At 39.6% G+C, this 16,574-nt stretch overlaps 1 protein-coding gene across 3 annotated transcripts in view; it reads left to right on the forward strand.

Moving 5' to 3' along the window:
• Positions 1 to 16,574, forward strand: part of CERS6 (ceramide synthase 6) — a 334,758-nt gene that overhangs the window by 93,442 nt on the left and 224,742 nt on the right. For all 3 annotated transcript variants that reach the window (XM_082631373.1, XM_082631372.1, XM_082631374.1), the window contains exon 3: positions 11,381 to 11,511. In XM_082631373.1, coding sequence (XP_082487499.1) covers positions 11,381 to 11,511 — 131 coding nt within the window. The remainder of the gene's footprint in view (positions 1 to 11,380; positions 11,512 to 16,574) is intronic.

Genomic DNA, 16,574 nt, shown 5'->3' on the forward strand with positions numbered 1-16,574 from the left:
GTGTCTTATAATTTTCTGCATACAGGTCTTTTGTCTCCTTAGGTAGGTTTATTCCTAGATGTGGGATGATTTTAGATTGCCAGTTTCTACCCTGAAGGGGCTCATGTTCTATAGTGTTTAAAGGAAGAAAATGTTAGGAAGAAACTTGCATTTTTATTTAATATATCAGTTTACTGCAGCAAACACCTTTTTTCCCCTCTGAAAAAGCAGATGTGTAGGGAGTTACAAGGTTCATTTTTTTTAATGTGATGACAACATATTTGTATTTACCTTGTGAACTACTCTAAATGCATGAAAAATGAATTTTCTACCCAAATGTGTACCTCCCTTTAGAAATCCTGCAGTGGACATTTTATTTCCCTTGCTTTATGTTTATTATGGTTACTGGGGAAATTTTCTTTATAAAGGTAATGAAAGGATTTTGCAGGCAGGTTGACTGCTCTGGAGGATATTTGCTTCTAGCTAATTTTTTTTTTTTTTTTTTTTGCGGTACGCGGACCTCTCACTGTTGTGGCCTCTCCCGTTGCGGAGCACAGGCTCCGGACACGCAGGATCAGAGGCCATGGCTCATGGGCCCAGCCGCTCCGCGGCATGTGGGATCTTCCCGGACCGGGGCACAAACCTGTGTCCCCTGCATCGGCAGGCGGACTCTCAACCACTGCGCCACCAGGGAAGCCCCTAGCTAATTTTAATGATCATATTCTCCTGGTTTTCAAGGTGATTCTTTTGGAAGTTTCTACATGATTAAAGGAGAAGCCTCAGGTTTTGAACATAAATGCAGCCAAAGTTGGAACTATTTTTCCTTGAATTCTTTGTAGTTCTCCAGTGTTAGTTGTGAGATGAAAAAGTAACAGATCAGTTGACTAGAATACAAGTAGCAGGATTTGGAGAGTTTGAACAGTGCTCCTCCAGCATTCTGGCCTTGACCATGGTTCCAGGTCACCTTGGAGAAGGGTGTGGTTATCATCTTTCAAGTGTGAAAACCATTAAAATCTACTCCTTACAGGACTGGCTGCATAATTTTTGGAGGCCAGTGCAGAACTAAAATGCAGGGCCCCTTGTTCAGAAAGCACAAAAAGGTGCCATTAAAGGCATAAAAATAGAAAGCTTTTTCCTTTCTTATAGTCTTTTTCTCTCTTGACCTGTCAAGATTTTTTTTTAATTTGGTATTTAATGCCATGCCCCCTTAGGCATACTCAAGAAGCAAGGGCAGATCCTGAGAGGTACCCAGGAACCCCACCCTGTGATTTAGTGCACACACAGGTGACTAGCTGCTGGTAGTCGCCAGCAGCTAGTTGTCAGCTCCTGGGCTAACATGCCTGCCCTTCTCTGGCTGGGGGAGAAGTTGAGACAGGCCTCTCCCCTTTCCATGGGCCCACTGTCCCAACCCATGGTGGACAGGGGACCTCCCAGTGTATTGTAGTCTCTGCTCCAAGACACACTAGGTACCTGGGTTGGGGTAAGCAAGAGGCTAGTCGCCACTGAGTCATCCACCAAATGCACTGGGACACTGCCAACCCAGGGTGCAGGTGGCATCCCTATACCCCACACTGTGACACCGTGGGGTGTGCATATCTAATCCCATCCCTTTCCATGTTTGCACCCAGGGCAGTAGTAGTCACTAGGCAGGAGTGGGAAGGGGAAAGCTGGGGTCCCTGGGGAGCCGGGGACAGGGAAGTAAGTTACCCAGACTCATATGGGGGCAGTGCTGGGACTGTGTGTGAGCCAAGTCTCTGAGCCCCTGACACATGCTCCCCTATCCCATTGGACTTCATAAGCAAAACACCATTCCCATAACAGAATTATCAAGAATTTCAAGATGGCAACCAGAGAACTTTAAACCCCACATGCGAGCCCTTCTGAATCCGGATCCCTGTGTGAGTTCACTGGTCATGTGCCCTGACTGAGCAGTTCTCATCTATGAAATTAGCTGATAAATTTGAACTCCTTCATATTCTCCAGCAGTCTTTCCTTTTGAGGTAACATCTGCTTGTCTTTCTCACTCTTTTTTTTCCCTCTGTAAATCTAAAATTTTATAAATATTTCAGATAACTTACCTCTATTGCAAAATAGTTGAAAGCATTGGTTTTTGAGTCAGACCTGAGCAGTATATTGCAGTGATCCCCAACTTTTTTGGCACTAGGGACCGGTTTCATGGAAGACTGGGAGTTGGGGGGATGGTTTTGGGATGATTCAAGCACATTACATTTATTGTACACTTTATTTCTATTATTATTACATTGTAATATATGATGAAGTAATTATACAACTCACCATAATGCAGAATCAGTGGGAGCCCTGAGCTTATTTTCACTTGCCACTCACTGATAGGGTTTTGATATGAGTCTGCAAGCAGTTGATTTACTATGGTCTCTGTGCAGTCAAACCTCTCTGCTAATGATAATCTGTATTTGCAGCCACGCCCCAGCGCTCGCATCACCGCCTCAGCTCGACCTCAGATCATCAGGCATTAGATTCTCATAAGGAGCATGCAACCTAGGTCCCTCGCATGCGCAGTTCACAGTGGGTTCGCGCTCCTATGAGACTCCAATGCTACCGCTGATCTGACAGGAGGAGGAACTCAGGCGGTAATGCGAGTGACGGGGAGTGGCTGTAAATACAGATGAAGCTTCACTCGCGCCTGCCGCTCACCTCCTGCTGTGTGGCCCAGTTCCTAGCAGGCCATGGACTGGTACTGGTCCATGGCCCAGGGGTTGCAGACCCCTGGTATACTGGAACATTGTCTCTGCTGCTTCCTAGTGTTGTGGCCTTGGGCTGTAAGTCGATTAGTTAATGAGGGAGCATTTATTTGGGCCAGGTGCTCCCATTCTTTAATTTACATTAGGAGTGCCTGAGAGGTAAATGTAGATTGCTGCATCCTATTTCTAGAGATCCTGATTCAGTAGACTTGTGATGGCCCCACGAACCGGAGATTATGAGTTGTCAGACTTACTTAAATGAATGGAATGACTGTTTCTCTTTAGAGTGAATTTTTTTTTTTTTTTTTTGCGGTACGCGGGTCTCTCAGTGTTGTGGCCTCTCCCGTTGCAGAGCACAGGCTCCGGACGCGCAGGCTCAGCGGCCATGGCTCACGGGCCTAGCTGCTCTGCGGCATGTGGGATCTTCCCGGACCAGGGCATGAACCCGTGTCCCCTGCATCGGCAGGCGAACTCTCAACCACTGCGCCACCAGGGAAGCCCTAGAGTGAATATTTTTGAGCTCACGTTTCTTAACTGGCTATATCCAGAGTTATCGGAATGAGATAGATATAAATCAATGAATCAATCAGTTTATCTATTGATTTATCTATCTATCTTTTGGCACATATTATTTCTATAATCCCAACAGCCTCATTTTCTAATCAATCAAATCAGTTCTTGAGCCATTAAGGGAAAAAAATATATGTCAGCTATGAAACTAGGTTTCATGATCTAGAGAATTATGAGATTATCACATCATAATCTGCATTTGGTATATTATACTGTATTTTAAAAATTATATGCAGATTTCCTATAATTTGTTTTTCCTCATTCTCCTCTTATGCCTATTGCTTTTTATTTTTCTTTTCCATCCTTGTATGGGTTATGTTTATTAAAATTAACCTAGGTATTTCTGGTATAAAAATGTCTATGTAAGTCAGAATTACTCACTTTTTCCCTTGGAAATCTTAAGAAATGAAAAAACTATGGAGAAAAATTATAAAACACAACAGTAAAAATATACACACACAAAAAAAGAAGGAAAATCTCACAAACTTTAATTTTAGCAAACTAAGAGATATATATCTCTAGATTTCAAAATATATATAAAAGCTAAACAAAAACAGTTGAGGTTGGACGGAAGCCAAGTAGGAGGAAGTGATGAACATGAAGTGTGGATGGAGGGCCCTGTGGGGGTAGATTTCAGGAAAGCCAGCAAAAATGACACCTCCTAATGGTGAGACCAAAGCTGTATCACTGTTTGCAACACTAGGTACAGGAACTGGTGAGCAAGGCTGGCAGATGCTCTCCCCGACTCAGTTTAATTCAGGGAAGTGGAAGAAGTACACAGAAAACCTTGTGGATGGCACATTTTCCAGAGGCAATGTACCTCAGAGGCAGCTAAACTACAAAAGCACCCTCCTTGGAGCTGGTCGAGACAATCCAACTCACTCAATGATGGGTAATAAAGAAGAAACACACAGCATCAAAGACAAGAAAAAGAATTTGAGCATCGCTTACTAACAAAAATTATCACTGGAAAAATGAGGCCTCAGGGCAACTGAAAGTTGAGATCAAATATTTTACCATAAATTAAAAAAAAAACAATAACTCTGTAAGAAGGATCACAAAAAAAGAAATACAAGACCTACAGAAAAAAGCAGTTGGTCAACAGGAAGAGATGCAATGTTAGCTGGTTGGTTCAGGAAAAAAGTACTAAAGCTATCACAGAAATGAAGACAAATTTGGAAAGAACACAGGAAACACTAGACACTGCAGAAATCTCAGTGGGGAACATGGGAGATAGAAATAATAAAGCTGAAATAAATGAAATGAAAAAGAGCTAAAAATAATTAGATATATAGACCAAGCAGAGCTAGCATATGTATAATTGGAATCTCTTAAGGAAAAGCAAAGTAGAGTAAGTATTGAGATGTCAAGAAAAATTTCCTAAAATAAATGGAGATTTATATTAATATGTTAATAAAAATGTAGTAAAAGTTGACCCAAGAAGGTTCCTGCCAAGACTTATATTATTAAAAATAGACTTGAAGGGCTTCCCTGGTGGCGCAGTGGTTGGGAGTCTGCCTGCTAGTGCAGGGGACACGGGTTCGAGCCTTGGTCTGGGAGGATCCCACATGCCGCAGAACGACTGGGCCCGTGAGCCACAGCTACTGAGCCTGCGCATCTGGAGCCTGTGCTCCAGCAACAAAAGAGGCCTCGATAGGGAGAGGCCCGCGCACCGCGATGAAGAGTGACCCCCCGCTTGCCACAACTAGAGAAAGCCCTCGCACAGAAGTGAAGAACCAACATAGCCAAAAATAAATAAATAAACAAATGTGGGTTAAAAAAAAAATTTTTTTTTAAATAGACTTGAAATATAAAGGAAATAATTCTTTGAGCAGTCAAGCAAAAAATTAAATCATTTATCTAGGAAAATATCAGCATGGCTTTAGTCTTCTCTGTAGCAATATTCTATAGGACAACATTTCCAATATTTTCAAGGAAAATGGGAACTAAGAATTTTATATTTAGGTAAATTGTTTTTGTAGTGTAAAGGCTAAAGACAAAAAGATTAGAACTTGCAAAAATTTGGAGGAATTGTTCCCATGAGTCCTTTTTTGAAGAAACTATTATAATCATTAATTTTAGCTGACCAAGAGATTACTGGGAATGTTGGCAAGTTTTGAATACATTTAAACTGTAGAACTAAGATAGAAAGAAATGTGATGATTAGGATGACAGAATAGAATGTAAGCATTATATGCTCTCACAATGTAGAAATGATACAGGTAACAATAACTGAGCAGGAAAAGGGAAGGAAGGTGGGAGGTAGAATAAATTCACTAATTGCATAAGCTCTAGTAGCTGGGAGTCAAAGCTTATCAGTTTAAGCAGCCAAACTGACTAATAGAGGTAGGAGCATATTTAATAGTACAAGAGTAAACTCTAAGAGAGATAAAATTATTGACTAATAGTAGGTGGGAAAGGAAGAGGAAAAATGCTAGTTTTAAATATTGCTCATTTGGAATTTTTATTGACTGAAAACGAATAGAAGAGTATTATGATTGTATGGATAACCACTAGAATAAAAATTACCCACAAAAAACAAAGGAATATCAGCTATATTTGGTATGTTTAAATTAAAAAACATTAAATTATGAAAACAGAAAACATAATTGAAGTGAGGTAAGTATAAACAAATTTATAAATTATATCAATGCACGTAAATGGGTTTAACTCATCTAATAAAAAATAATTCAGATTTGGGTCACATAGCTTATAAGAGACCCCTTCAGATAAAGTAATTACAGATATTAAAAATAAGAGTATGAGTAAAGGTATACAGGCAAATATAAATAATAAAGAAAGTAGACCAAAAGGATTAAGTGAAATGAAGAATTGGCTTTTTATTGCCTAAGGATACACTTCACAATGAAGATAAAATGGTTATGAATATATATGCATTGAATACCAGCATATCCATATACTTATAAAAAAGAATGAAAGAAGAAATTATTTAATAGTAAGAAATTTTAATTTACCTCTCAGTCATGACAGGTCAAAATATAAAACAGAATATATAAAATATAAAACAATATAGCAGTTAATTCTAAGAAGCATAATTAATGAGGAAGATCTGACAGGTACATTTATTTTTTTTTAATTAAAAAAATTTTTTTTAATAAATTTATTTTATTTATTTTTGGCTGTGTTGCGTGCGGGCTTTATCTAGTTGCGGTGAGCGGGGGCTACTCTTCGTTGTGGTGTGCAGGCTTCTTACTGCAGTGGCTTCTCTTGTTGCAGAGCACAGGCTCTAGGCGCACGGGCTTCAGTAGTTGAGGCACGCAGGCTCAGTAGTTGTGGCTTGTGGGCTCTAGAGCGCAGGCTCAGTGTGGTGCACGGGCTTAGTTGCTCCGTGGCATGTAGGATCTTCCCGGACCAGGGCTCCAACCCATGTCCCCTGCATTGGCAGGCAGATTCTTCACCACTGCACCACCAGGGAAGCTCCTGACAGGTACATTTAGAACCCTGTATTCTGAATATAGAGACTATACTTTCTTTTCAAGTGCCTGTTAAATATTTTTAAAATTGAGCTTTTCTTATATAAAAAATGGTAATACATTTTAAGAATAGGCACAGTTTACTAATATGAGAAATCAGAAAACAGACAGACTCTTGCTTTCTTAATCAACTTTTGTGTAAAACTAAAATTTCAGAATATTTAGAAAACAGTGATGAAAGCATTACTATGCTATGGTACTGTGCCAAGGTAGTGCTCAGATGAAAACTTATTTATATAAGTTTAACCACTTATATAAATATATATATATTTAACCACTTACTTAAACATTGGAAAAACAACAACAAAATAAATGAAGGCAAACAGAAGGAAGAGATTAATAAAGATAAACATAGAAATTGAGTTAGTAAAACTGTAGTATTGAAAATTAATCCAGAGGTAACTGTTTACTTTTTTTTTTTAACAGAAAGTCAGCTAACCCAATCAAGAAAAAACAAAGCACAAGTTAACAACATAGCAATTAACAACATAATCAACAATCACATAAATTGAGGAAAATAAAAAGGATATATTACTATTAACATGGCAAATAAAATATAAACACTTGGATAAAATGAAAATTATTCAATGAAATATAATTTACCAACTACATATGTGTGTTATCACAAGAAAATTCTAACACTCTTAAAGAGCAGATAATCCCAATGCTATTTTAAACTATACTGAAGTATAGAAAATTAAGAAAATCATCCAGATTCTATTTTTATATAATCTCAAAGTCTGATAAGTATCTCACTAAAAAATAAGACTAGAGACCAGTTGTGATTATTAATATTGATGAAAAGTCTGAAATAAAAAAATCACAAACTGAACTCTGCAGCATATTAAAAGAATTATTCATCACCACCAAGTATGACTTATTCTAGGAATGCAAGGCCTTCCCTGTATTCAATATTAAAAAAATCTATTTTTGTAATTCATCATGTTAATTGACATAAAGAAAAAAAGTAGATGATCACCTCCATGGATTCTGAAATCTAACATCATTTTGATTAAAGTAAAACAATCTGGGCTTCCCTGGTGACGCAGTGGTTGAGAGTCTGCCTGCCGATTCAGGGGACACGGGTTCGTGCGCTGGTCCGGGAAGATCCCACATGCCGCGGAGCAGCTGGGCCCGTGAGCCATGGCCACTGAGCCTGCGCATCCGAAGCCTGTGCTCCGAAACGGGAGAGGCCACAGCAGTGAGAGGCCCGCGTATCACAAATAAATAAATAATAAAATAAAACAATCTAACTAGGGATAGTTGGTTTCATTTACATGATAAATACACTTGTATATCAGCTCCAAATCTGGCCTCTTAATGAGAACATTGTGATATTCCTACTAAAGTCTGGAACAGATAAGGATGCTTATAAACACTGTTATACATTGTGCTAAGTTTTACATTTCATTAGCAAATAGATAAAAGAAGGAAAATAAAGGCATAAAAATTAGAAAGGAGGAGGTAAAGCTATTGCTATGTGACAATTTATTCATGCATTCAAGAGGTATTAATTAAGTCCCAACTATATTCTAGGTACTGGTGAAAAAAGATACAAAAAATTTCCTTTGTTTACAGAGCTTACATTCTAGTAATATCCTATTACATGAGTGTATACCTGGAAAATTAAGGGAATTAAGTGAAAAGCTACCATAAACATTACAAAATGTTAGCACAAGATTAGTTACCATACACACACACACGCACACACACAAAAAGCAATTAGAAGATATAAGAAAATTTCTTAATTATAATAGAAACCAAAAAAGATGATATCCCTAGGAATCAATGTAACAAGGATGTGCAAGGTATGTGAGGAAAATTTTCAAACATTGTGAAGGACACAAAAGACAAATTCAGTTAAAGATATCAAGTCACCCTATGCTAGTATAAGAACTTGGTATAATCTCATTATAAATACTGACAGGTTTTCTTGTTTTCCCGTTTATTTTGAAACTAGACAAGCTAATTCTAAAGTTCATATAGAAAAATAAATAAGGATTTCTGAGTAACCTGACCATATGTACTGGCACATGAGTAATAGAATGGTGGGAGAATAGATTTGATTTCTCGTGGAGAAAACATGAATGCTGGTACTGGTCTATCTGGGTAGCCATTTGGAAAGAATTAAAATTAGATTCATACCTCCCACTGTATACCAGGATATATTCCAAATGTACTAAAGATTGAATGTAAGAATCAAAACTGTAAATGTATTAGAATCAAAGCTGTAAATGTAGGAGAATTTCTTGGACTTTCAGAGTAGGGAATGCTTTTCTACTTATGACCCCAAATACAGAAGCTATAACAGAAAAGGTTGATAAATTCAAACATGATTTAAAAAACTTCTGCAAGTAAAAAACACAAGCAAAATGCACCATAAGCTAATACTAAAACTCAAGTGACACATCAGTACATACTGTGCAGTTTAGGGTACAGATATAGGCTTGATCACTCTAATAACTGAAGAACTTCTGCAAATCAATAAACAAATTAGTAGATCAAGAAAAATATGGGCAGTAGATATGAAAAGACTGTTCTAAAGAGGAAATACAGATGGTTTTAAAACACAAGAAAATATCCTTCTTTCATAAAAAGAGGAAATCAAATTAAAGATATACTGAGATACTACTTTTTATATATCAGGCTGGAAAAAAATTGAAAAATACAATAACATACTCTGTTGATGAGGCTTTGGGAAATGGGTACTCTTGCTTGTGAGAGTATGAATTGGTAAAATCATTGGTGACAGTAATTTTTCAATATCTAAAAATATTGCAAATGCATGGACCCTTTCATCTCCAACGTTCACTTACAGGAATTTCTCTCTCTATATATGTGTATAAAATAACCCATGACAAGGTTATTTACTGCAGCATTGTTTGTAGTAGTAGAAGTTCGGAAGCTACCTAAGTGCGCATTAATAGTGGAGTGGATCAGTAAATTATGGCATGTCCTTAACGGTTCTACGAAAGAAGGAGGACGTTCCCAACATTTTGATGTGGAAATGTTCCAAGATACATTGTAAAGTGAAAAACCCAAAGTCCAGAATAACAGAACCATTTGTGTGAAGGTGGTGGTGGGGAGACATAAGAACGCATATTCAAATTTGTTTATATTTGGTGAGATAACTTTGGAAAGAAATAGATTGAATAGCCTGTTACCTGGTAGGAAGGGGAGGGTAGGAACTGAGAGAACAGGAACAAAATGGAAGGTGAAATTGGAGATAATTTGTATTTTGTGAACCATGTGGACGCTTTACCTATTGAATAGACTTAGGAAATGAATGAAAATTAAAAATGAATTCCTTTAAGAAAATGGTATAGCCAAGGTATATTGTAGGCCGTGCATTTTCTCTCTCCCGTATTTTCTAATTGAGAGACACAGAAGGAGAGTGTAGACGGTGTCCTGACTTCTAAGAAAAACACCTCAAAGTACACGCCACACTGAAAGTTCGCAAATAAGCTCAGCACATTTTATAACCTCGGTCATAACATTAAGGCCATTTGCTGTGTTTCCTGTGTGTCTGACACTCTGAATTTCTTGAGAGGCTTTAAAAAGGAGTCACATGTACATTCCGCCCTTATAACTTGACAGCTGGTTGGCCTGCCTTCCCTACCCCATTTTTGTTTCTGTCCTCTGATTATTAACATCTCCTTAATTGTAAAGCAAAGGTAGAATAAATAAAGGAGTAGAACTAAGTCCGTTTAGTTTTGTTGTACGGCAGGTCGCCCTCACGTAATTGTTGGCAGGATGCTCTCTAAGACCCCGAAGAGAGAGGAGACACAGAACTAACATGTACTGAGATTTGCATACATTTTTACATTCCACCGTTTAGGTGGATATATAACCTTCTTTTGAACAGGTAAGGAAACTGAGGCTCAGAGAATTCATTGGAACGAGTTGAACCTACGTCTGTCATCTCCTAATGTTATAGAAATGAGAGCAAGAAACAGAGTAATGTCATCTTATGGCAAGCATAAATATTGGTAGTTTCTCTTTCTACTTTACCAAGTTTGCATCTTCAAGTAATGCGTAGTCATTGTAAAAAGTTTGATGGAGTTCTGGTCAAAAGGATGACCAAGAAAGGAATAGAAGAGGAATGTGTGAAGAACCAAGGAGAGGGGAGACTGAAGAGAAAACATGTTTTGTAAGTGGAATTGGTACCTTAGTCTAAGGTGAGGTATTTGGGGATTATTCCATGCTTTTCTTCTGTCCTGCGTTATCCTGATATGTGATAACGGGTACAGCATATTTTCATTAGAAAGTGCAATATTGGACTGATGTCTTTTTGCAAATTCACCTTCACCTAACTCCTTTCCTTGAAGGCTGGTGGAGCCAGCTGGCTGTTCCATTGAACCTTTGTTGCTGTAAGAAGTACCGGCATTAGAGTGAGATTCATATTTTTCAGTGTTGTTTCATAATGAGTAACTTCTCTTGTCCTAAGTGGTTGTTTACATTCATGCTGCTGATGGAAGGCCTCGGTCCTCAGTGGTCAATATAGAAATCTCAGTAGCAGATAGAAAATACAGGAAAAACAAATATCTCCAATATAGACAGGGGCAGATCTGTTCATGGTGAAGATGAAAATGATTTTCCTGGTACCTTGTTTCATAGCATCCTGATGAAAAGAGATTGGAGGGCCTCTCCAAGCAGCTGGACTGGGATGTTCGCAGCATTCAACGCTGGTTCCGACAAAGACGCAACCAGGAGAAGCCAAGCACACTGAAGAGGTTCTGTGAGAGCATGTGAGTTGCTGTTTTTCTTTTTGAAAGAAAAACCTGCCTAACTTACTCATACCATCCCTGAGGTGAAAAATAACAGCTCAGAGCAAGCTCCAGCAGCCCCCCAAAAGCATGCCATCTGGTGGAAGAAAGTAGTCCATGAAAAACTAGGGGGTAGTAGTTTGTTGGAATTTGTGATTTCCACTTTGGATGCAGTAAATGAGGTTTGCTTCCTAATGGAGTTTCAACACAGCAGTCAGATTACAAGGGCCTACAGTGGTATTTTCAATCAGCCAGCTTTAACACATGCCACTACTTTTATAGTTTGCATTGTAATAGAGGGGGATTAGTCAAGATGTTCTTTCCACTGATAAAAGCTGAGCTACTAGGATATATTGTCAGAGGGTCATGATGATGGCCTGTCTTCCTGGAGTTTTAAGAAATGGCTGTATTATATTCCTGGGTGAGTTTAATGAATCATTGCTTGAAGTGGGGGATGGAATGAAAGTCTCTTCCATTTCTGAAATGTGAACTTCATGGTGTGTAAATTATAAGTCAATAAAGCTGTTATAAATAATAAAAGACCCACAGAGAACTCTTGGAGCACAGAGATATTTTGAAATAGTGACGCTCTGTATGTATATATCTATAGGAAAGTTAGAGAAAGAAATGTTGAAGCATCGAGCGCATCCCCAACGAAGGGAAGATTCTGCTTTGAGACTTGTTGCTCCATTTGGTCTTGATCCTTTGAGATATGACTGTGCCTTTGTCTAATGGTTCTTTCCTTTGGGAGCTTTCCCCTGACACCTGGTCACTTAAACAACAATGCTGTCAGTGTAGCTCTTTCCATTTGGGGTTAAAGTTGCATTTTCAGGTTTAGCTTTCAATTATTCTGAAAAAGTATTTTAGCAATTGCAATCTAAAGCCTAGAGGGGAACCTAATTTTATGGGAGGAACGAATGAGAGGCAGAATAATATCATAAATCCTAGGGTTGGATAAATATGGGGAGCATAAACAGGGTCTTCAGGAGGTCAGAATATTTATAAAGCCTGGAAAAACAACCTAGCAGATAGAATCTGCATAAGCCCTTCCTATAATGAACTTAGTGGCAGTTAATAGAAGAGGGATTTATGCATCTGGGTTCCTGATCAAAAGCTGGAATTGTTTCCTGGCCTGGTTGTGCCACATATGCAAAGGGCCTGGGCTCCAATGCTGAGCTGTAGGTCTGAGCAGATGAAGTAGCATCTAAACACATGCCCGGGCGCTGAAACTCATGTTCCATCTTCCCCTCCTCCAACTAACTTCTTTGGTAACTCAGTGCTCTTCCTTTGCATACTGTACTGAGTTGACACCAGGGCTCGAACCCGTGTCCCCTGCATTGGCAGGCGGATTCTTAACCACTGTGCCACCGGGGAAGCCCCACGAACTTTGTCTTGAAACTCTTTTCCTCCTTGGCTTCTGAGTTGCCACTAGGTTTTACTCTTGCCTTTCCGGGGACCTTTGTTTGCATTGTTTATTCTACATTTTCCCTGGGTCTTTAATGGGCTACGTCTCCAGCTTAGCCCTTTGTTTTCCTGATCCTATCTTCCACCCTCTCACCAACTACTTCCAAAGCCATGTGTCCAGTGCAGAGGTTTCTTTTGAGCCATTGTTCTGCTGTCTCCCACAGGCAACTCTGATTTGCTTCTGCTCCTGACTTCCCTTTTTCTCCCATTTTTATGCCTCTCTTATGTTACAGCTGGAAACTCAACCCAATTTGCCACTGACTTCCATTAGTTCTTTGTAAAGCCAACTGCTATGGCCCCGATCCTAATTGTTCTCCCAGGTCTCTTCGTTATCTCATCCTCATAGATATTTTATTTGCTACAAAAAAAATAATTTTCCTAAAATAATACTACTACTATCTCCATGATCTGTTACTTTAAAACTTAATGATTTGGGGTTTCCCTGGTTACGCAGTGGTTAAGAATCCGCCTGCCAGTGCAGGGGGCACAGGTTCGTTCCCTGGTCCGGGAAGATCCCACATGCCGTGGAGCGGCTAAGCCCACAACTAGTGCACCACAACTACTGAGCCTGCGCTCTAGAGCCCGTAAGCCACAACTACTGAGCCTGCGTGCCACAACTACTGAAGCCCGTGCACCTAGAGCCTGTGCTCCTCAACAAGAGAAGCCACCACAGGGAGAAGCCTGTGCACCGCAACAAAGAGTAGCCCCCGCTCCACGCAACTAGAGAAAGCCCGCGCCCAGCAACAAAGACCCAACGCGGCCAAAAAAAAAAAACTTAATGATTTTTCTACAACCCTAAGATAAATATTAGGCTCCTTAGTCTGAAAGCTAGAACGTGGCTTCCATCTGTTTGGTATCAGTCACCCGAATGACCCCCTTCCTTCCAGAGGGCTGTATTTTCACTGTCCATACATTTCTCATTCCTGCCCTGGTTTGTGCTGTGTTCCTGGCATGGAACACCTGCATCCCTCTGCCCCTACTGTTTATCCCCTGCCCATTCTTCAAACTGCAGGCCTTCTCAGTAATGTGCCATGACAGTTGGGTCTGGAGTAAGCAGTAGTTCTTCTGAATTCTCAGAGTTTTTATTGTAAGTCCTAGTCATTTAATACTGAATCAACATGCTTTCTTTATGTGATCATTTAGCTTTTCTTAGCTTGTCTGTATATTTTCACCCTACTTGTTTCACATGTGCTCCTTGAGGACACAAGAACTGCATCTTGTTTTTCTTACATTCTTCTCAGCCTTACCACAGCATGTAGACTCTGCTGAGTAAGTATTTGTTAATTGACTGTACGTTACGAAGGCATTGTTTAGGAATGGTCTGCTGATCTAAGTTGGCATCCTGCCTCCCAAAATGAAGAGTGCCTAATATACACACCATTTGGCCTAAAATTTGTCTGGGAAAATGACCAAACAGTGGGACAATTTCAAAGGCAAGAATTCAGAGGAAAGATTGGGGTGGCAAAGGAGAACATTCAGACAACACCCTGAGGAATTAAGCAGAATTATATTGGTCTATGTGTACACATGTGTATGTCATAGTTATTTGCTTGTCAGTATAAAAAACGATCTGGAGGGCTTCCCTGGTGGCGCAGTGGTTGAGAGTCCGCCTGCCGATGCAGGGGACATGGGTTCGTGCCCCGGTCCAGGAAAATCCCATATGCCGTGGAGCGGCTGGGTCCGTGAGCCATGGCCGCTGAGCCTGCGCGTCCATAGCCTGTGCTCTGCAACGGGAGAGGTAACAACAGTGAGGGGCCCGCGTACCTCAAAAAAAAACAAAAACGAAAACAAAAAACGATCTGGAAAAGTTGTTTTTAACCAGGGATGCCCTTTATAACCATCTGGTGTGCTTTTCAAAATACACATGCCTAAGCTCCACTCCAGGATGTCTGATTCAGTGTGATGACCCAAGTGGGGTCTGGACATATCTACCTTGGAAGGAATACCCTCAGTACATATGATAACACATGCCTGGTTAAGAAGCACTAATCTGTCATAAGGAAGACATGACATGTCTTACATGTTTAATGCAAAACAAGAATATGATACTAGTTACTTTTAAGAAATTCTGGCATTGTATGTGCAGTTTTATAGAATTGTTACTGGACTTATAATTACATACTTAACTCTAATCAGGTTTCTGTAAAATTTAAATAAACCGATTCCAAAAAAAAAAAAAAAAGAACCACTAATCTCTGAAAGGAGATGACTGCTGTTCAGAAGTACTAAAAATCAAATTAGAAAGCAGGACAGCACAAATCTGGGGCTTGTAGATCTAGGGCCCAAATGAAAAGATTCTATAGTTTTTCTGTTACATAAGTTACTGTTTTAGAAGCTATAGAATCCCTTCAGGGGAATCGTAGTTGGTCTTTTGGCAGTATAGAACAGCACCAGTAGGCATGCCAAAACAGTGCTGGTAGCCATCTGCTGGCATGTCCAATTTTTGGCACACCCATTTAATACAGATGGACCAAGTAGAAATTGTTCAGCAAGTAGTGTGTTGAAACATGGATGTGTTTTTTTTTTTCTTTTATGCTTGATGTCAGTCATCAACGGCTGTGTTAGTCTTGATGGATGTTTCTTCCAGAAGCATTTAAATCCTTATTGGCAACTGAAATAGAGATTTTCAAGAGGGAGAGAAGGATTTGTAAAAATGAGATAGCATGTGAGACATTGGTTCTAAGTGGGAGCCATTTAGCTGGGGGATCACAGTTTGACGCTACTGAAGCTTGGTTTTACTCCTCCAACAATTGCATAAAGATAATATAAAAATAAATATTTTCAATAAAAAATAAAGTTTTCAGAATAAGTGGCTTCTCTCTCATTGAGGGCACCTGTGCTCATCATTTTTGAATATTGTGCAGTACATTTAATAGCACGCATCAGGAGTACATATTATATATGTCTTTCATTTGATTAGTCTCCAATTGACTGGACAGATAAATCTCTCATATGTTAACCTGAAAGTATAGGACAAGGAGTATTCACACTCCACAGATTGGTACTACAGTCGACCTCTGAACAGCAGCAGGGGTCAGGGGCCAACCCTCCAAACAGTTGAAAGTCCTTGTGTGATTTTCCTTTTCATCCTCTATATCTGTGGTTCTTCTGCATCCATGGTTCTGCATTTGCAGATACACCCGACCTTGGATAGGGTAGTACTTTAGTATTTGCTGTTGAAAAAGAATCTGCATATAAGTGGACCTGCGCAGTTCAAACCCATGTCGTTCAAGGGTGACCTGTAATTTATTTGGGTTGCAGTTTGCTCCGTGTGGACTCTTATTGTAAGATTAGGGCCCAAGATCGTCTTTTCTTTAGGAATTCCATTTTAGAGTTGATGCTGATTAAAACTACCCCACATGCTGCCATAGTTGGATGCTTCCGTTCAGTGGCAGGCAGATTGACCGAAATCTGGGACCCTTTTGGAACTGCGACTTTATTTCTGCAAAGGAGCCCCTCGGTGATCTTCTTAATTTGTGATTCCACTGAAGTAAGGATAACTCAGCAAAGAGGAAAGAGTGGCTTAACTAGTTACCCTCATGCCACCAACTCAGTCACTATTTTTATTTGGTAGCCGTTTT

The sequence above is a fragment of the Mesoplodon mirus genome (genome assembly GCF_964341445.2).
Source record: "Mesoplodon mirus genome assembly, chromosome: 8".
In the NCBI taxonomy this organism is placed as follows: domain Eukaryota; kingdom Metazoa; phylum Chordata; class Mammalia; order Artiodactyla; family Ziphiidae; genus Mesoplodon; species Mesoplodon mirus.